The sequence below is a fragment of the Artemia sp. Qi Xiang Cuo genome, chromosome 3, assembly GCF_049724085.1.
Source record: "Artemia sp. Qi Xiang Cuo chromosome 3, ASM4972408v1, whole genome shotgun sequence".
Taxonomy (NCBI): Eukaryota; Metazoa; Arthropoda; class Branchiopoda; order Anostraca; family Artemiidae; genus Artemia; species Artemia sp. Qi Xiang Cuo.
In genome coordinates this window covers 38,800,446-38,821,804 of record NC_142796.1, presented here as the reverse complement: position 1 = coordinate 38,821,804, position 21,359 = coordinate 38,800,446, and the positions used below count along the sequence as shown (strand labels likewise).

The window sequence follows — 21,359 nt, the reverse complement described above, 5'->3', positions numbered from 1 at the left end:
TTTCAGTTGAAAAGACTTGTTTTTTTAATTTAATTTATGATCGTTTTTAAATAATGTCAGGAAATCTGTCCCCACCTCCACGCAGGAATACCACTCCCCATGGAAATATCCTCTAGACAATTCAATCCCGGTGAAAGTTTACCCCTAGAAATTACCCTTAACAAATCCACGCGTAAAATTGAGACGGATAAAAGAAAGCAAGACATCTAAAAAGAATTCTGCATCAAAATTCTGGCAAATTCGCCCAGTGTGATAATGAGTGAAATGGCTATCTCAAAATTTTGATCTGACGACATTGGGACAAAAAAAGGGCGGAGAGGGGGCCAGGTTGCAGTCCAATCTTTTTGGTCACTTAAAAAAATCATTAGAACTTTTAATTTCCGTTCAAATGAGCCTCTCTCGATATTCTAGGACCACGGGGTCAATACGATTTTTTTCCAGGACCACTGGCCTGAAAAAAAAAACACAAATAAACACGCATCCGTGATCTTTCTTCCGGCAAAAATATAAAATTCCACAGTTCTGCAGATAGAAGCTTGAAACCACTACGAGAGGGTTTTCTGATACGCTTAATCTGATCGTGTGATTTTCATTAAGAATCTAATACTTTTAAGGGGTGCTTCCCCCTTTTTTGAAAAAATCAGACAAATTAATCGGTAGCCTTTAATCGGTAAGACTAGATTAATGAAACTTATATATTTAAAATCAGCATAATAAGCCAACTCTTATGAAATATCTACTGAAATACAAATTCCGTTTTTTTAGTTTCGGTTACTTTTAAGCCGGGTCGCTCCTTACTTACAGTTCGTTACCACGAACTGTTTGATTTTCATTCAACAGTAATTTATAGATAATATACTCGAAAGAAACCTTCTGGGAGAATGTTCAAAATATTACATATGAGTGAAAATGAAATGCGATAATTAAAACCAGAGATATCACTCATATCTCTTTACTTACAACTCTCTGAAATCTTTTATTTGTGGCCTTGACTTGAGAGTTATCTAAGTGTGGCGTGGAAAAATATCATCGTGACAATCTAGATGCAAATAATGTATTAAGTTCAGCATCCCTCTCAACATTCCTTAGAAACCTGAACTTAATATCCTAGCTATTACGTAGATATTTTACATACACCCTTTTGACAACCTTGGTGTAAATAGTGTCTTTTGATTTATTTCAACACATACTCAACAGTCCTTGAAATATTCAACTAAATGCCATTAGCCGTTCCTGAAATATCACAGATATGCCTTTTTGACAACGGAGATGCACATAGTCTCTTGAATAAGTTTAACATTCACCTCATCATTCTCAGAAATTTTCAGCTTAAACTATTCCTGAGATATTGCAGGCATGCCATTTTGACAACCTGGATACATATGGATTCTTTTGACCTCGTTCAACATCCCAATAGGCATTTCCTGAAAGTTTAAACTTGATAATCTTAGCCGTTGCTGAGAAACTGCAGATACGCCCTTTGATACCCTGGGTGCATGTAATTTCTATAAATTCAACATCCCGCTAAACATTCTCTGAATTTTTATACTTAACACTCTCCCCTTACTGTTCTTGAGATGTCGAAGATATGCCGTTTTGACAACCTGGATGTATATTGTATTTTTTTTTTTTTTTTGGTTAACATTGTGCTTAGCATATTCTGAGAGTTTCGACTGAAAACCAGTGGCTGTTCCTGACATCAATATAGATAAACTCAGATACGCTCTTTTGAGAACTTGGATACACCTAGTGTCTTTTGCCATAGTTCAACATGCCCCTCAACGCTTCCTGAAATTTTTGACTTAATGAGCTTAGCCACTCGTAAGATATTACGCACAAACCCCTTTGACAACCTGGACGAACCATGCCATTTTGACAAGCAGGATGTACTTAAACTCTTTTGATTTAGTTCAATAGTTATAATTGTAAGAGTAGCAGTAATCACAGCCACCGAGTAGTTGCACTTGCAGCCACAAGTTGGCACATTCACAGCCATAAGAAGTCACCGTCAAAAATAATCGCAGTCGCAGTTCCAAGTAGTCACAGTTGCAAGTAGATACAGTAGTAGTCGCAAGTAGTCGTAGTCACAAGTTGTCGCAGTCGCAAGTATTCACAGTCATAGTAGCCTAAGTCGCAGTCCCATGTAGTCACAGCTGCTAGTAGTCGTAATTCCAAGCAGATATTGCAAAAGATACTATATTCCTAATAATTCCCATTCACAATTATATTCCCGATCCAAAGATATTGCATTTACACCCTTTGATAGCATGGATACATTTTGGGTCTTTTTATTTACTTCAACACCCCCCTCCCCCAACATTCATAGAAGTTTCGCATTAATATCCATAGTAATTCGCATTAATTTCGCATTAATATCCATCAGACATTTTCCCCTTTTCTAACGATAAATCGTGTATATAAACATAAAGCACATTGTATAATTTCCCAGGGGCTGTGGGGGTATGGCATCCCCTGAGGTATAGTTATTAGACTTTTGGACTATTTGGAACAAAATAAATGTTTCAAAACCTGATCACTGTTGAGAAAGAGATGCATAAAAAGGACAAGTGGAGTCTTTGTCATTCAAGTAATTCCCCCCCCCCACGGTGATATTAAAGTTTCAACTTAATACTCTCAAATGTTCTTGAGATATTGCTATTGCACCCTTTTGACAACTGGCATGTACATATTGTGTTTTGACTCTGTTAAATATCCCCCCTAAACATTCCATGAAGGTAGTCAAGGGTAAAAATAGTCGCAGTCGTAAGTAGCCAAAGTCACAGTCACAATTAGTCACAGTCGCAGTTGCATGTTATCGACGTTGCATGTAGTCACAGGTACAAAAAATCACAGTCGTTGTTCTAGTCACAGTCGCAACTACTCGCAGTTACAGCCGCAGTGGCCCTGAAAAGGTCAAGTCAATGCCCTTAAGCTGTTCCTAATATATTGCGTATCCGCCCTTTTGATAACCTGGGTGCAAATAGTGTGATTTCATTTAGTTCAGCACCCTCCTCAACATTCCTTGAAAATTTTACCTTAATACCTTAACACACACCCAGAAACCCCCCACCCCCTTTCCCAATGAAAAACCATGTAGTCAAACCATGGACACACTGCACAATTTGAAACCCGTACACCGGGGCTGTGGTTGGCGTAGCGTCTCCGGAGGCATAGTTATTAGAACGTTTAACTATTTTGAAAAAAATATTACTATTTAAAATTTTGACCAGTGTTTGGCATGGGTGTCTAAACAGGGCAAAAGAGACTGGATCCCCTTTAACAAGCCCTGAAAGTTCAACTTAATACCCTCAGCTGTTTCCGAAAGATTTATGATACGCCTTTTTGACAACCATCATGCACATAGAGTGCTTTCATCTATATCCCCTCATTATTATCCGATAGTACTCGCAAGAAGAAGTGATCGCAGTCACAAGTACTTGCAGTCACAGTCACGAGTAGTCGCAGTCTCCAGTAAAAGTATTTAGTCACATGTAGTCTCACTCTCAGTGACAGTAACAAGCAGTCGCACTCACAGTTACATGTAGTTACAGCTGCAGACGCAGTAGTAGTGGCCCTGAAAGTTTCAAGTTAAAACCCTTAACCGCTCCTAATATATTGCATATACGTCTTTTTAATAAACTGGATGCACTTAGTGTCTTTATAGTTCAACATTCTTAGAAGCTTCACCTAACGCCCTAGAAGTTTAGAAATTCCTAGAAGTTTTGATCCTTGTCCCGCAGGCTGTGGAGGGGGGACGTCATCACCTAAGGCATAGTTATCAGCCCTTTTTTCTATTTTGAACAAAATGGCTCGATGGGAGGAGAAATCTAATAAAAATAGGGGGGCTGGTTGACCTCCAATCGCTTTCCATCATCCTACTCAAAATACCTTGAAAGTTTCATCGTAATACCCTTAGCTATTACTTTAGATGTTGCTGATACGCCCTTTTGACAGCCAACATACACATAGTGATTTGATTTTGTTCAACATCCCCCCATCATTTTCCAAAACTACCACCATAATACCCTAATTCTTTTTGGAGACCCAGGATCAAACACGTCCCCTTTTCCCAATAACAAACCTTATCTAAAAACCATGGAGAATTGCACAACTCACAGCCCTTGCCCCAGGGCCATTAGGTAGTTATGCCCTCCCATTTGCCTTTATGGTACTATATGGCCCATTTTTCATTATCATTCTCACTTGACTTGATAAAATTGACTTCAAATTTGCCCCCCCCCAAGGACTTTGATGAAATTACGCCCCTGCTTTTCACCCACCGCACCCCACATGCATGGCTCAGACCGCCTTGTTTGCAGCTTTTTAAGTATGTACAACCACTAAAAGTTTCTTGACCCAAACTGAAGGCTTTCTTTTTTGCTATAGCCTACTTATCAATCCTAGTAATCACGAAAGACACTCGTGTTAGATCTTTGAGACGCTTTCTCTTTTTCTTGTTTGTTTGTGCGTGAGCTAGGGTAAGGTTTTAATTTGGCATGAGGATTAAAAAAAAAAAAAAAAAAAAAAAAAAAAAAAAAAAAAAAAAAGACTATGCCAAAGGTGCTAATTTTACTAAGGTTAGAGAAAAGGGTGCAATAACACGACTTACATTTCAACTCCGAAGCTCAATTTTTTTAAATGCCTATTCACAACAATCCATGCTTGACGTCTTAAGAGAAGTAGAAAAAAAAGACTATGCCAAAGGTGCTAATTTTACTAAGGTTAGAGAAAGGGTGCAATAACACGACTTACATTTCAACTCCGAAGCTCAATTTTTTTAAATGCCTATTCACAACAATCCATGCTTGACGTCTTAAGAGAAGTAGAAAAAAAAATGGCTTTAATATTGTTTTGTTTAGCCTGACAATAAAAATTATTATGGTAAAGAAATTATTTGTTTCTGTAATACACATTTAATACAAAACTTAAAAATTAATTACTGAATTTACTTGAACATTTATGGCACTTTTTTTCATAATCGAATTTTTTAACATTAAAGACTTGCTTTTGTTGAACATTCAGCTAAAACTAAAGAGGAAAAAAAGATTTCGAACGATATCAGTTACAATAAACGAGTAAATAACAAAACACATTAATAAGGCACGTCTTGTCACATCAAAAACATATCAGGTAAATCTATTTTTATTTCATAAATAGGTAACGTCAATCACAAATATAAAAAGTAATATAGAAAGAGTAAGTCAAAAGAAAATCTCATATCTGTTAATGTCCATTACTCTAACCACAGATAAAGCCAGTTCACAGATAGAAACAAGATTAAAATCAGGGGCGGATCCGGGATTTTTTTTAGGGGGGGGGGCGCAAAATTGGTTGATCCGAAAACACTTTTAGGGGGGGGGCACAAAAGAGGTTGATCCGATAAACTGCGTTAGGAGCAAGTTTAATTAACGCAAACTTCAGTTAATTAAGTAAATTACACTACTTCAGACTACGCTAGGGAGCGCGCGCCCCCTCACCCCCCCCTGGATCCGCCAATGACTAAAATAAAAAAAACAAATATTATTCATTAAGTTAATGGAAGAGATGTTACTTCAATGTTTAAGAGGAGGGGACAATAACTAAAAATGTTTAAGAGGACGGAGACTGAAAAAGTATTTAAGAGGAGCGAGACTGAAAAAGTATTTAAGAGAAGGGAGACTGACTCGCCGACAATGCCCCAATTTTAACTTAGCTTTTTAAAGTGAAGATTATAACTTGTAACTACAGTTCCGGCAATTTTAAAGCGGAACTTTTAAGGTAAAATACTAAAGTAGTTTTTTTTATACAAAGAAAGGCATAACACAGGACAAAAACAATAAAAAATTCTCCTTATTTAGAAAAAACAGAATTATTTATGGAATGAGATTTTTCTACATAGTGAACAAAACTAATATCTGCTATGTTTTTATTTAGCATCGACTTTATTCCAGAAACGTCAAAAGAGTTTCCCCATCTTTAGCAGATTGTGTACCAGCTATTGGATGGTAACAACCGGGTTTTGGATTTAAATACATGCATTTTGACTTATAGTCAACTGAAAATCAAGAAATATTCGTATATACAAAAACAAACTACAAGCACTGGATAATTTGAAAATTTACAACTTCAAATAAATAAATCTGCTATTAAACTTTAAATTTACCCAAGGTTGACGTCATCAGTGAGCCATCTATCGGTGACCCCAGAATCTGTTAAAAACTTAATGTTTTGATTTAAAAAAAAAAAAAGCTTGGTATTCTTGTGGAACGTACTCCGCCAATAAGACAGTGCCGTTGAAATGGGAACCTAGCAATAGCAGGTATATTTTACAAAGATAAGAGATTTGGGAAGATGACATGTCACCCAGCCCTTCCCTCATATAACATCTCCGGTTAAAAGTCAGGATGCCGTAAACTGATATGACCCTTCGTTGTTATTTACTTTAGGGAGCCTTGAAGAAGAGAACATGCCCCTGACCTCCCCCAATTGACATCCCGGCTTAAAAACCTAGATGATACCAACAGATATGAATCCTCACAGTCATTTACCTCAAGAAAATCTTAGAAATATGATATGCCCGTGATCTTCTTCGAGCGACATCCCTGCTTAAAAGCCAGGATGGCATAAATTGATATGACCCCTCAAAGTCATTTTCCTCGAAAATCTTTTCGGACATCCTTCCACTGGACATAGGAATGGTAGCTTGCCACCGCATTCATAGGATACATGTCTGCGATGCGACCTTTTAGAGCGGTATGTCCTTCCACATTTCCAACATTTAAAAATCTTTTCACCTCCTTCTGATAAAAGAATAATTGGAACATTTTCATACTGGACATAGATTTCACCTACAAAAGAAAAAAAATATATATATAGTTATTAAATATACACTTTACAACGGAAGAAACTTATCTACCTATATAATTGGTTATGTCAGTAACTCCCAGCCAATCATGAGTCACAACGGGAGATGAAGAAGAAAAAAAAAATAACGTTTTGGATTTTTTTTTATATATGCAGGGCTGTCATTAGCGCAGAAAAATTGCCGAAGCACCCGTCGGAAAATCACTAGATTACAAAAAAGGAAATTGAAATTGCAAACACATCTTTGGTTTGTGCAATTTATTTATCGGTATCATCCAAGCTTTATTTAGATGTTTCAACATGCAAAACCCAAGAGAAAAGACTTCGAATACGAGTATATTGATTTTTATAAAGTCCAAGTATATTTCAAAACTAGGGTTTCCAGAAAAATCCATCTGAGCATTCCTAAAAAATCTAGGAAACAATATAAATAAAAAACAAACAAAAAAAATATTGCAATGCAAATATCATTGGAAGCGGACCAGAGGTCAGAAAAATTAATCACTAAAACTGGTGATGAATCATAAAGGATGGCAATCACGTGTTTATATGACAGTAGCTGAAAGATAGACAGGAAAACACACCACAGAAGTAAGAAAGTTGATCTATTAGTATTGGCACTGCACCTTCTGTGGCGGCCAGAATTCCTGTAATAATCAGCACCTACTGGCTTTCATTTCTTCAAATACAAATGGCATTTTGGCTTGCAGCAGCGACAAAAGGCGTTATGTTACATGATATAAATCTTCCAGGAGATGAGAAAAGGGAAGAAATGTGTTTCGGGGTTGTTTCGGGGTTGCTATTTAGTACATGTTGGGTGCACAAGAACGTTTTTTGACCTCCAAGATACATCATCAAATGCTTTGATATGACAAACTTCAGTTTTTAATGATTTTTGTAAGTGAAAAAAAAACGGATATAACCCATCTTGCACAACATATATGCTTCTTAGCATCTCGGGAATGAAATAAGAGAAGACAGTTTGGACAAGTCGGTTCAGCAGACACTGTTGGAGCAGGTGGTGTATAATTCTCAGTTTTACATACACTATCACATATGCTATACACAGCACCTTTCAAATTATCAAGCTGATCTATTTGTGTAAAAACCATCAAGTGTTGCTGATGAGCAGCATTGTTAGAATCATGATCAGTGTTCTAGCAAGCAAGCATGCAGATATTTTTTCGGCGGGGGGGGGGGAATAATAATAAAAAAAACCTTCTTGAATAGACATAAATAAGCTCTAAGCACATTTTTTCGCTTTTCTCCTCTCCTGAGTTCTGTTTTCAGGTACCGAGTTTGAAGCGTGCTTTGACCAGGTTTGGCAAACACCGTGTTCAGGTTCTCCGTGCTTAATACAGCTAAACTTTAAACCGTTTTCATCTTGCGAGTTGTAGGCGTTCCTCAAAAAAGTTGGACACGGGTTCCTCAAAATTGTAACGCGCCAAAATAGTATGGTTGGATACGGGTTCTGAGCACGGCACTCAAAACGATAATCTGCACAACCCGTGTCGAACTCTGTGTTGGATGTAGGTGGCCTGAAGAGGGAGCTTTGAGAAATTCATGTCGTGTAACATACTGCCTTTTACGCTGTTGCCAGCCAAAATGTCATTTGTGTCTGAAGAATGAAAGATAGTTGCTTTTTAGGTGCTGGTTATTAGAACACTTCTTGCGGTAACAGATGGCACAGCCCCATTACTAATTTATCTTTTTTCTTACTCCTTTGATGTGTGTCCCTGTCTATCTTTCAGCTACCGTAATATGCGTAAGCATGGTCGCCATCTTTAATGATTCATCGCTAGTTTTAGTGATTATTTTTCTTCAAAGTTTTTTTCCGAAATTTTCTTTAATAAGTGTCGAAAAATTGAAGAAACTTCAGGATATTGGTGGGCTGGGATGAGAAATTGCAGCCCCTCCGTACAGGCACAAAAAATAGCTTACAGTATTCCAAACTATGTCAAATGGTGAGATTTCTCCAATTATGATATTAAAGCTTCTCATAAGCTAAACTCAGAGATAACTTAACCTGACCTTTATCTTAGCCTCTAAAATAAACAAGGACAAAGTTGTCTGATACTATTATAGACATTGCCAAATTCCTAGGTGTAGCCTAAGTCAATTATCTAAAGAATGTTTTTTTTTTACAGGTACAATAATTTCCCTCTCAAGACACGATTTAGTTTCAAATTATTACAAAATTGATAAAGAAGGCGAGACAATTTAGACCCCCTTCACATAACATCTATACATGGGGAGAGGGGAGGGACTAAAATATTGATCCAAAAGGCCCCTCCACTCTTCCAGACGAATTGAAAAATGATGGACCGTAAGATGGGACCTGTATGGATATATGCTCTTACCTGTGATAAAAAGTCTGTGGAACACTTTTTTTTGTTATTTTTTGTCTTGTTTTTTTCACTGAGTCGCGAAAGAAGATCTTTGCGTTAGACATATTTACAAAACTGGGATTTCTGTAAACAAGAATTTTTTTTCACAATTGAATCTACATTTTATTATCGAGACAAACGAACAATTATCATTGAAGATTAGTGATACTAATAGTATGGTACTTCACCACGTGAAATAGTGCGGAAGGACAACAATCCTCCAAACGTTGAACAAACCAAAAGACATTATATACATCCATTTTGTCAAAAAGGCGTATCTGCAATATTTCAGAAATGGCAAAGAGTATGAAGTTGAAACTTTCAGGGCATGTTGACGGGGATTCTGACAGAAGGACATTGCCTTTTCATTATATATGAGCTAAGAATTAAAAACAAAAGAAAGCAATGACTAATATTCGATGATGGTGGTATAGGAAACACGAAAAAAACTATGATTATTTCATTATGCTATACAATGTTGAGTGCAGAGAAGCGTCGCATGTAACTTGCTGTTTTTTTTTTTAACTGGCTGTTTTTTTTCTGAAAAAATTCTATTTCTTTTCTTATTATATAAAAGATAGTCACACGAAAAACGGATAACTTCTATTAATTCAAGCATCTTCTGGGGTGCAATGAACTAAATTTGAGATTATTCCGTAATCTAATATCACGATTTATAAAGATAATACAGAATTCGAATTAGAAAACCCATTTTTTTCGTTAAAAACGGTGTCTAATCGGGCAACTTGATTATAACAACGGGAATGAGGTAAATTACAAATTACAAAGTAAATTACAAATGAGGTAAATTACGCTATCTTGCGAAAAAAATTAAGCTCAAACTTTAAAGGAAGAATATAGAATTTAATTCTTAAACTGTGGAATAGAAAAATTTCGACAGAAAGTTCAAAATACTTCTAAAGATGTGCACGGCGATCTTTTTAGTTTGTAATGTGACTCATTCCACATGAAGTCAGCAACCTATTATAGATTCACTCACATCGAAAAAATTGTCTCAGTCTCTAAAAGCAGTAGCTTAGCCTCTAAAGTTTCTACAGAATAAGCATGAGCACCCATAAGGGGGGGGGCAGAGGGGCCCCCTGGCTGAATGACGCTACCTTATATTTTTAAGTTTTTGTTTTGAGATTTCTACTATACAGCATTGGAAGTGTCGATTAGACCAGGTAAGCACCCCCTCCCCCCAAAATTCACCTTATGGGTGCCCATGAGACTAAGTATCTATTTTAACAGTGTGTCTGGACGATTATATTCCATTATAGTAAGTTTGTGTTCAACAAATTAATTTTCTTTGGCGAGTTTTAAGGGAACTAAAGAGCTGGGCAGACGTAGCGTTTTCTTCCAGCACTTTAAGAGCAGACACTTGCAAATGATATATTGGCATTTTCAAAGAAAAGATAACATGTTCTTGGAAAGTGATTATAACTTTCTAAACGACAACGAAAATTTCCTTGGCCAAGTCAACTTGTAGCATATTTAGTGAGCTAGCAACTCCGCGAATTTTGCATTGAAAATATTCAAACGCACGGGAACAATCTTTCAAATTTAAAAGTCACCTTAAAAAATTCCCAGCAGGAGCTTCAATCTAGAAAGAGATCGCAATGCAAAAACTGGCATAAAATACGTCCGTTCATCTTCTTCGTATGAAAAAAGCACCGGGAATCCAAAATAGACTCCTTTCGGCTTCCAGCAGGTTTTCTTCTGATTATTCATCTGATGCTTTCATTACCAATAAAATTTTCATAGAAACAAAATGTATTTTTTTTATTCCCTACTGAATAAATACAGCTGTTTTTAACTTGAAAAACGCAATCTTTCCAGCCCTTAACCTTAAAGAACAGACCAAACGAAGTTCCTAAGAATGCTTTTGAATAGCATGTAAAGCTAAGCTCTGATAAGATTCAAATTTGAGCTCGGCAACGATAATTTAAATCGCCTCACGAAACAATTTCTAATTTTAAAGCTTATTTGATCGCTTCTGTTTAGGATTAGAGCTGAAACATTCACTTCTTCAGACGGACAACTATGCTTGATCAAAACAAAGCTTTGTGTTTATGTACTGCTAAACACAAAGGGTTGAGATTTCTTTGTCCAAGGGACACGGGTTCGATCCCTGGCGTGGCCAGTTTCTTGGTTTGGGACGCGGGTCAGTGGTGTGACCCTGTAAGCTTATCCAGAGTCGCTCCAGCTGTAAATGAGTACCTTAAGATATCTGTGGAAGGTAAGTATAAAGGCTGTGTAAGAGTACCGAATGACTTGCCCCCAAGCCTTCATTCGCTACCTGGCTGAATAGCTGCAAAACAGAGATAAGCTCTGCCGGCTTGGATTTTAAGGGTCTAGTGTCGTCATACTTACATACATACATACTGCTAAAAATCACAGTTGATATTCTTTTTATATAGGCGCCTGCACAATTTTTTTTCGTGTTTAGAGAAATTTCTATGAAGACATTATAGAATGTCCCTTTCAATCTAATATACACGCCAAGATTCACACAAGAGTGTTGCTTGGCCCTTTTGTATTCTAATAATATTTCAGACACAGGTCCGGTGCCCAACCTGTTCTACTCGTTACATTTTTTTTCGGATCTCGGCATATAATGACCGAAAGCACAAATTCTGTGAACAGCCGCTCACATTTTGTGAGTCAAGCATAATTTGACCTAAGCCACTGAAAAATGTCAGTCCTAAATTTCTATCATCTTCGCATAACATCCTGAAGGGTTGTAGCTCAATTTTGGTATGTAAAACCAATTACAACTTATTTGATTCCACAAAAAGAAGCTGTAGCAAAGTATGCTAAAATTAGGCAAGAAAAACATATATTGAATACATTTCAGTTTATTTTAAATTAGCCAGAAAAACATTGATGACGACACAACAATCTCACTTAAGAATAGGTTTCACTGTTTTTCCCAAAAAAGGGTATGATGTACACGAGGACGACCACGACTGGGATTCAGAATTCCTCCAACCCCTTGCTCGCTCTCTTTACAGTCAGGATGACGTGTGTAAAGATGATCTCTCAAATAGATCTTTCTTGCAAATCGTGCTGGACATCCTTTCACAGGACATTGGAATGGTAGTTTACCCCCACATTCATATCGAGCGTGTCTTCGGTGTGATGCCTTGGAGCGGTATGTTCGACCACATTTTGAGCATTTTAGAAGGGTTTCCCCTTCTTGGGACACAAAAACGATCGGTGCTAACTCATCTGGGGTAACGGCATCACCTACAAAAAGAAATATATATATATATATATATATAGATATATTTGTCTCTGAAAACTTGTCGCCATGCAGATCTAATGGAAGCAAATCAAATGTATGAAAAAGCCACTAGCATGTCTTCCTACACAGAGGACATTGGGATTTCTCTGAATGTCTATCCAAAAACACCATACCAGAATCTACTTCAATTTATTCTATTAGCAATATATGTTAAAAAAAAAACACGACAATAGACATCCCCTCCTCCCCAGTGGGCAGGAGGGGATTGTGAAAGTTGAGAAAATAATGAAAGAAGAAAGAAAAAAAATCAAACAGTAGAAAAAGGGACAAAAATAACCTGGTGCACATTACCGTAATAATCAGCCCAGATCAGGCTATAAGGGACTCCACAGACCCGACAAAAAAAAACAAAACCACAAAAAAAAAAAAAAAACAAAACATAACAAGACACACACAAACAAAAGAAAGAATGATTACATCAGCCTGTTACAACCGACACAAATTATATACGTCGGAGTGTTCCGAAATAAATGCTAGGGACAAAGAGGAAGGCGTAGAAATAGTCTTAAGTTACTGATATGGAGGTCAGAGTCAACAGAGTAAACCCTACCTCCTTGCTCTAGGATTTTCTTACTCATTCAATATGTATACTGTTGAAGTATTATTGCTCAGATGGGAAGACACTTTTATATTTCTAAAATCAAAGCAAACACTTGCAACAAATACTAGAAAAAAATTATTTTTTTTCTCATTGAAAGTTATTTTGTTTGTTGTACTACATCATTATAGGCTATAAACTAATTCATGATTCATGGTTGCAAATTTGAAATGCCTATACACGGCATTTTAAAGGCTTAAACTTTCTGATTGGCTTAAATTAATGCTAGCTAAATCTCGGTATTAGTAAAATATCTTTGTAGGGCCTAAACATAATCCATATTCAAGTTTTTAGTATCAGAAGTCTGTGCTCCATGCCCTGAATTCCATGAGCTACACTCTAGATAATGCCTTTAAAAATGAAAAGTTAGAGTTATATCTAAGAAATTTAAATGAGTGAAAGTCGAAAAGACGAAAGAATTTACTAATCTTACTGTCATTTTAAAACTGATTCTTCCGAGGATCTGACTCCCTTCTTCCTAGAAACATTCCTTCATCCCTCCTCCCTCTAATTTTTCGGCAAATAAACCAAAACTGGTACTTTCTTATTTTTCAAATAGAACCATTTCTGGGGCATTTGTCCAACTCTTGTTTTTTACTAATTTGCTTTATTAACTTATTATTTGTTTCGATACAATTTTATTAGATTTACACAATCTTGTAGGCATTAGATCAACTTAAAGATTATTATAAACTGATCTCAGGGCCGCATCCAGGATTTTTTTTTTTCGCGGGGTATTTTACACAAGGATTTTTTCGGAGGGGGGGGGGAGGGGAGTACACAAATAAACATAAATAACGCATAAATTTTTTTTTAAATAATTTTTTTTTTACGTTTTATGAGTCAGACAAACATTTGGGGGGATGGGGTTCAAACCCCCTAACCCCCCCCCTTCCCTGGATACGGACTTGACTGATCTGTTTCTATTAGCTAATTACTGATACAAAAGACATTTTATCAGCCAACTGAATTATGAGAACCAGGGGCGTAGTTTCTTTTTTTTGGGGAGGGGGGGGGGACTTGCCCATCCGCAATAACGTGGAGGAAAAAATTATATATCCCACGCCCCTTGACTATCCACATATGGACCCTCTCTTACCCCCCCCCCCCCCCCAATAAAAATGCCGGTGATTCACCCCCGATGAGAACCTATCTTTTTGAATTGAACAGAGTTATCTTTTTGAATTGAACAGAACGCTGTCCTCTCTTACGTCAGAACGCAGTTAAAGAATTCTAATTTGTTCTATACTATACTTGTAATACAATATTGTCGGGCATAAAACGAAATAGGGTAACTCAAATTTCCCGATTCTAACAAGAAAGCTAAAATATGGGCTATTTTAAATTTTCGCAGAACAGTTTTCGGTATTCATTCACAATTGGGGCTATTGAGAAGGAATCATGTTAAGAAAACAATTCTTACTTCATAATAAGCAGAAAAATTGTAGTTAACATATTTCAAAGGTGCTTTCTGTACACTTTAGCCCCCCCCCCCTCCCTAGTGTGCAAATATATAGCCCAAATTATATATTTCCGATGCATTTCGCAATGGGTCACCCTTGTTTCAACCCGTGTTCCCGTAAACTGAATCAACGGTGACGAAATCAAGAAACCGAAAAACACATGGGAAATATATAGTTTGGGCTATGTATTTTCAAATTAGCGGGGGGGGGGGTTTAGTATCAGAAGTCTGTGCTCCATGCCCTGAATTCCATGAGCTACACTCTAGATAATGCCTTTAAAAATGAAAAGTTAGAGTTATATCTAAGAAATTTAAATGAGTGAAAGTCGAAAAGACGAAAGAATTTACTAATCTTACTGTCATTTTAAAACTGATTCTTCCGAGGATCTGACTCCCTTCTTCCTAGAAACATTCCTTCATCCCTCCTCCCTCTAATTTTTCGGCAAATAAACCAAAACTGGTACTTTCTTATTTTTCAAATAGAACCATTTCTGGGGCATTTGTCCAACTCTTGTTTTTTACTAATTTGCTTTATTAACTTATTATTTGTTTCGATACAATTTTATTAGATTTACACAATCTTGTAGGCATTAGATCAACTTAAAGATTATTATAAACTGATCTCAGGGCCGCATCCAGGATTTTTTTTTTTTCGCGGGGTATTTTACACAAGGATTTTTTCGGAAGGGGGGGGAGGGGAGTACACAAAAAAACATAAATAACGCATAAATTTTTTTTTAAATAAATTTTTTTTACGTTTTATGAGTCAGACAAACATTTGGGGGGATGGGGTTCAAACCCCCTAACCCCCCCCTTCCCTGGATACGGACTTGACTGATCTGTTTCTATTAGCTAATTACTGATACAAAAGACATTTTATCAGCCAACTGAATTATGAGAACCAGGGGCGTAGTTTTTTTTTGGGGGGGGGGGGGGGGGGGACTTGCCCATCCCCAATAATGTGGAGGAAAAAATTATATATCCCACGCCCCTTGACTATCCATATATGGACCCTCTCTTACCCCCCCCCCCCTAATAAAATGCCGGTGATTCGCCCCCGATGAGAACCTAGATGCAACAATCTGGAAACTACGTATATCTAAAGTCAAAACGCATGTGTTGAATTACCTAAGAACGAGGTCTATAGTTCACAGCGACCGAAATTCAAAAAGTGTTATGGTACTCTGTTTTTCAAACCGAAGTCTATAACCAATCCTTTTCAGTGGTGGGTTATATAAACAACCTAAGAATGCATATTTCATTAATGATTTGATACAGAAACAATCCACACATCTACTCTTATCATCAAGTAAAATTGGGATGCTAAAGCGATTTTTGGCTCCTATCCAGCGTTGCCAACGCGGTAAAGCTTTACTGTTATTCGTACAACTTTGAGATGCTGGTACAATACACTACATTTTAAAATCTTTTTGTACAAAAAAATGTTCCGGTATATTTTGGTTTTACTTACTCCCTTCTGACCTCAAGTTTTAGTTTATCGCACATGTTCTTTTTGTTGAGGCAAATTTTAACCTGTTGTTCGGATGGTACAAATCAATCTGTTGCGGTTCAACTTTAGTCGGGAAATTGGGAGAGTTTATTCCAAAGCATCGGCAACGTTGCTCCTGCCTGAACCAATATTCAACTTCCGCTTCTCAGAAGAGTTATCTTTTTGAATTGAACAGAACGCAGTCCTCTCTTCCGTCAGAACGCAGTTAAAGAATTCTAATTTGTTCTATACTATACTTATAATACAATATACAATATTGTCGGGCATAAAACGAAATAGGGTAACTCAAATTTCCCGATTCTAACAAGAAAGCTAAAATATGGGCTATTTTAAATTTTCGCAGAACAGTTTTCGGTATTCATTCACAATTGGGGCTGTTGAGAAGGAATCATGTTAAGAAAAAAACTCTTGCTTCATAACAAGCAGAAAAATTGTAGTTAACATATTTCAAAGGTGCTTTCTGTACACTTTAGCCCCCCCCCACCCCCCCAGCCCTAGTGTGCAAATATATAGCCCAAATTATATATTTCCGATGCATTTCGCAATGGGTCACCCTTGTTTCAACCCGTGTTCCCGTAAACTGAATCAACGGTGACGAAATCAAGAAACCGAAAAACACATGGGAAATATATAGTTTGGGCTATGTATTTTCAAATTAGCGGGGGGGGGGGGGGTAAAGCATAGTAGAAGCGGCTTCAAAATCGGTTAAATTATTTTTTTCTGTATAATATGAGGCAAAAATTGTATTCTTAACAGGTTTACTTCGCAAGAGCCCATATTGTGCATTAATACCCAGTTTTCGTTTCAAGGATGCTATACGTAACCTTTTGTCGGCAATACATGAGCCAAACACAGAAATATGTCGCAATCGTTGGCCTTCATTCTACCTCTTATGAATAAAGGATATCTTTGCAGTGGCGTCAATTCACGCAAACTAGTGGAATCACGTAAAATCTTATCAGGGGGAATACCCAACCTGCCACCCATAATTGACGCCACAGTCTTCAAATGCAGAGAGTAGACAAGAATCGCTATACGAATCTTCACACAAAATAATTCATTTTTGAAGTCTGACATACGCTCATTCGGTTTAGACTGTACAATTTAATATACTTATATAATATACTTCATGGAAAGTTCTGTAAAATATGGACAATCCTCAAATATGTACAAAAAATAAATAAAATGAAAATCAGCACTAATTAAAATAATCTTTATGGTCATTTTTCAAGTGTTTCATCATATTGTCCTTTCGGGAATAACTCTTTTTGCAAACTGCACAACTGAATATTGGCCTAGCTGCTAAAGTGGCACAGCTATTAACTTGATGACGTCGTAATTCATTATTGCGTCCAAAAGATTTTCCACAATTGCGGCATACACATCGATATTGATTCTGATCTAAAATGTAAACAAACATTTAGTTGATTGAGACTCACTAAACAGTTGTAAAACACCAAAATAAGAGACTATTCTTATGTTTATAGCATTCATATAAAATAAAAGGGAGGAGGAAAGATAAGAAGAGAGCGAGGAGGGAGGGACATAAATATAAATTCGTGATTCAGATTACTTCCATAACTTTGGTCTTTATTAGACACGTAACGCCTCGCTCAGCATCAGTAGATGTTCCGTGGGAATTTAATTAGCCGATGAGTCCCCTTCTCCGTACAGCTGCCAGCCAGGATCAAACCTCGTAACGCAAAGCAGAAATCAATCTACAGTGCTATGCCGGGTTAAAAAAAAAATTTAGAGAGCACTCTTGGTTTTAAATTAAAAATAACTTTCTTACCTAAAAAAGCTAAATTCAAAATAGATTGGAGAGGAAATGAAAGATTCATAAAAGACTCGGCTTTTATTAAGCTTATTAGCTATTTTGAAATGGAGAACTCATCTTCCAATAAGAAACTCTATAACCAAGCTTGAAAACTGAGATATGAATTAGGAAATAGGACCATTATAAACAGATTATTATAATACAGTGCTGTCAATAACTCTAAAAAATATCAGCGACTTTATCAGGAAAGGGCATTCGGTAGGCCGACGAACCAACTGCGTCTGATTCTCATTACTTCAATGGCACCAACCACAGATGAGATGTTTTCGATTTAAGGTTAATGGTTCCCTTGTGCACTTGCCAGTCACACCTCATGTATTCTTAATATGACAGTATTATGATAACAGAAACCCCTTTTTTAGGCTTCACGTGGAAAATACCAGGTAGCTGAAACGAACTATAAACAAAGACTACTGAATTATTGCCATTGCCAAAGAGTTCAAGTAACTCATAAGAGTGGGAACTGGCGCTAGTGTCGAAAAAAAAACTATCAACGCCATCTAGCACTTAGCGACAATTGGAATTTTCTCTAGCTTTGTAATCGTTTTCCTGTCAGGAATTCAGATCAGGAATTTATTACTGCCCTATATTTACCAATTAAACTGATTAAATTAATTATTGTTATTATTATAGTGAAAAAATTGTCAAGTGTCTCCAAGCACTACATGGCGTTGATTGTTTCTTTTTTGTCGACATTAGCACCATTTACCCTCTTGTAAGTTACCAATGCTCTTTGACCTTTCCACTGAAATAATCGGATCGTTTTATCACAGAAGTGTGGAAATATCAGATACGACCTTTAGGTGTGGCAGTGACGAGATGAATTTTGTCCAAAATTCAGTGAATTTTGATTGTGAAATCCAAAAATTCAATTCAATACGAAATTCAAAATGCTAAAATTTGATGAATTTTGCCCAAAATTCAAAAACTTTTGAATGTGAAATCCGAAAATTTAATTCAAAAATTTAATGAAATTTGCCCAAACATTACTCAAAAAGCATGTTTAAAAATAAGCCAGCTTTCACCATTTTTGAAAAATTTCCTCTCCTTTAAGATGTAAAAACGCATCATCCACCCCTTTATGCACAATGGTAGAGTATGACAATTTTTACATAATTCAACTGACTTTTTTCAGTTTTTTTCTCTTGCACTATGCTCCCCTCTCCTAACCGTAATTTTCAATCATAATTTTTGAAACTGTAAATTAAAGTGCCAAAACATGTTTTGCCACCTAAACCAATTCGTTCTGGAAAACAAGATTCTTCGAGACTGCTCTTTTGGTTGTTTCAAGATTATTAACTACTTAGGGCAGAACCACATTTTGTCAGTGTTGCCATGTTGAACCATAAAAAAACTCATTAGTTAAATATGATAACCCTTTTCGTTGGTAAAACGTCCAACGTTAACAACTTGTATATTCTTAAAGACAACTACAGCTTCAAAGAAAACTGCATCTGCTTAATACAATTTGGTGCCATTTTTTTTTTTTTTAGCTTTCTTTACTCATATTTCAACCAAATTTCTGTTTTTTTACATTTGGATCCCGCTACTAAAACTGCATGACTACATATGTAAATCTTTTTCGTAAAAAAAAACTCTTAATTTTTTAAGATATATTTAAGATCTATACGGTTGTGTAAATATCCGCTTAAGCAATTGAAAAATATCGGATTTCATTATCACTGTATTAGGTGCTTAAAATTTCATCAGTTCTAACTTAAAGGACTGGTGTCACTTCCAGTAACGCTTAGTTTGACTCAGCACTTGCTCTAACCTCGCCCAAAAAAAGATGAGGGAAAAAAATAAAACACAGCAATAGCGTAACCAATATGAAGAAAAGCTTAAAAATGGTAATGTACATTCTACAGGAATAGTTAATAAACAAAGTAAATCATTTCTATAAATTTTAATTACTTAAATTTCTAGACAGTCAGAATTTACTACATAAAGTAAACTAATAAATCACTTCAACACACAACAATCACCACATGAAGAAGAACAGGAAGAATAACATGTAATTTAATCAAAACACTCCTGCATGCTCAATTTTTAGATGCTTCATCATAGTATCCTTTCGCGAATATACTTTCTTACAAAAACAACACTTCAGTTTTAGTCTAGGCCCAACACAGCTACTTATTTGGTGACGTTGTAGTTCAAATTTACGCACGAATGTCTTCCCACACTCACGACAAGCTGCTCTGGGACTATTTGCATCTAGAATATAAACAAAGAATTAATTTATACCAAACCAGCTTGTTAATCTAGAAATTCTAATCATAAAACACGCTCCTTCCTCATAGTTTATCTTTTTAAATGGATATCCCACTCCTCATATAATACCCAGAAAATGGAAAAACATCCGCTTTGCAGAAATAAAAATACTATTTTCAGGGTTGGTTTATTGACCATGAAACTAGCCAATATAAAAAAAAAAATTGCAACGTTTTTCATCAACACGTCATATAGAACGTTAAAAAAAGCAGACGGTTTGTAAGAAATTCGCGACAATAGAATTCGTAGATTTGAGCACAAAAAATAAGATGTTCTTTCAGTATATCCGTTAAGTGAACGGTTCGAGATTATCTCAGTTTAAGCTATCTGACGCAGCTTGAAAAACTGACTTAAAGAATCCCTCGGCCAAATTTCCACAATGCTGCTACAGACACAGAGCGACTGCAGGATAAATAAAAAATATATTAATATTTCCAGGTAAAAGCTTGGTTCTCACCTAATACAAATATTCAAAAAAACAAAAACAGTGAGATTTTCGTATTGAGCAGCAAAATATCTCAGTTTTTGCGAAACTTTATTTAATCTAAGTTAATTTTTCTCAATGATCATACAGGCGTATAATATATAATCTTTGTTTCTTCTTAGGCAGAACACTAAAACTGAAAACCAGAGGTAGAAGGTTCGCATGCAAATTTTTACTGAATTTGGCGAGAACCAAGCATAAGAAAAAGACATGAGCGAAAACTAAAACTGGCAAAATCTTTGGTAATAATAATGCTCACGAGTCTTGTTCAATAGTGCTCAATCATTTTTTTTTTTTGCTTGGTCACCAATACTGGAACACAAGAATGAAAATGTTGAGGCATATTAGGCTAAGAAAATGTAGATGAAAACGTTGAGATGTTACGAAACAAACATATCAAGCCAAGAAAAGCATGGTGCTGGTGACATCTATTGTGACAATGGTAGACTTCATAGCTACATACTGTGCCACTTTTTAGACACGGAATAACTAAAATCAACTAAAAGGAAACAGGTGGAAATTAACTTTTGGTGCTTCTAGATTCATTACTTCAAAATGTACGGTATACTAAAAACCTTACGGCACACTTAAGATGCCGCACGCACACATACTAACGTGCCACAGTTTCAAGAGAATTGCTGTCCAAGCCAAAAAAAG

At 36.3% G+C, this 21,359-nt stretch overlaps 1 protein-coding gene across 8 annotated transcripts in view; it reads right to left on the bottom strand.

The window, feature by feature from the left end:
• Positions 1-21,359, bottom strand: part of LOC148954075 (uncharacterized) — a 200,544-nt gene that overhangs the window by 36,706 nt on the left and 142,479 nt on the right. For 2 of the 8 annotated variants that reach the window (XM_089085828.1, XM_089085850.1), the window contains one exon: positions 20,024-20,161. The exons of 2 other annotated variants lie outside the window; for them this stretch is intronic. Coding sequence is in view for 4 of the 6 variants with exons in the window: in XM_089085823.1 (XP_088941949.1) it covers positions 12,151-12,479 (329 nt within the window). In the remaining 2 variants the exon portion in view is untranslated. Of the gene's footprint in view, positions 1-6,570; positions 6,828-12,137; positions 12,480-17,290; positions 17,509-19,835; positions 20,162-21,359 lie in introns of those variants that run through there. 4 more of the 8 variants (XM_089085832.1, XM_089085823.1, XM_089085849.1 and 1 more) reach the window with 4 other exon arrangements.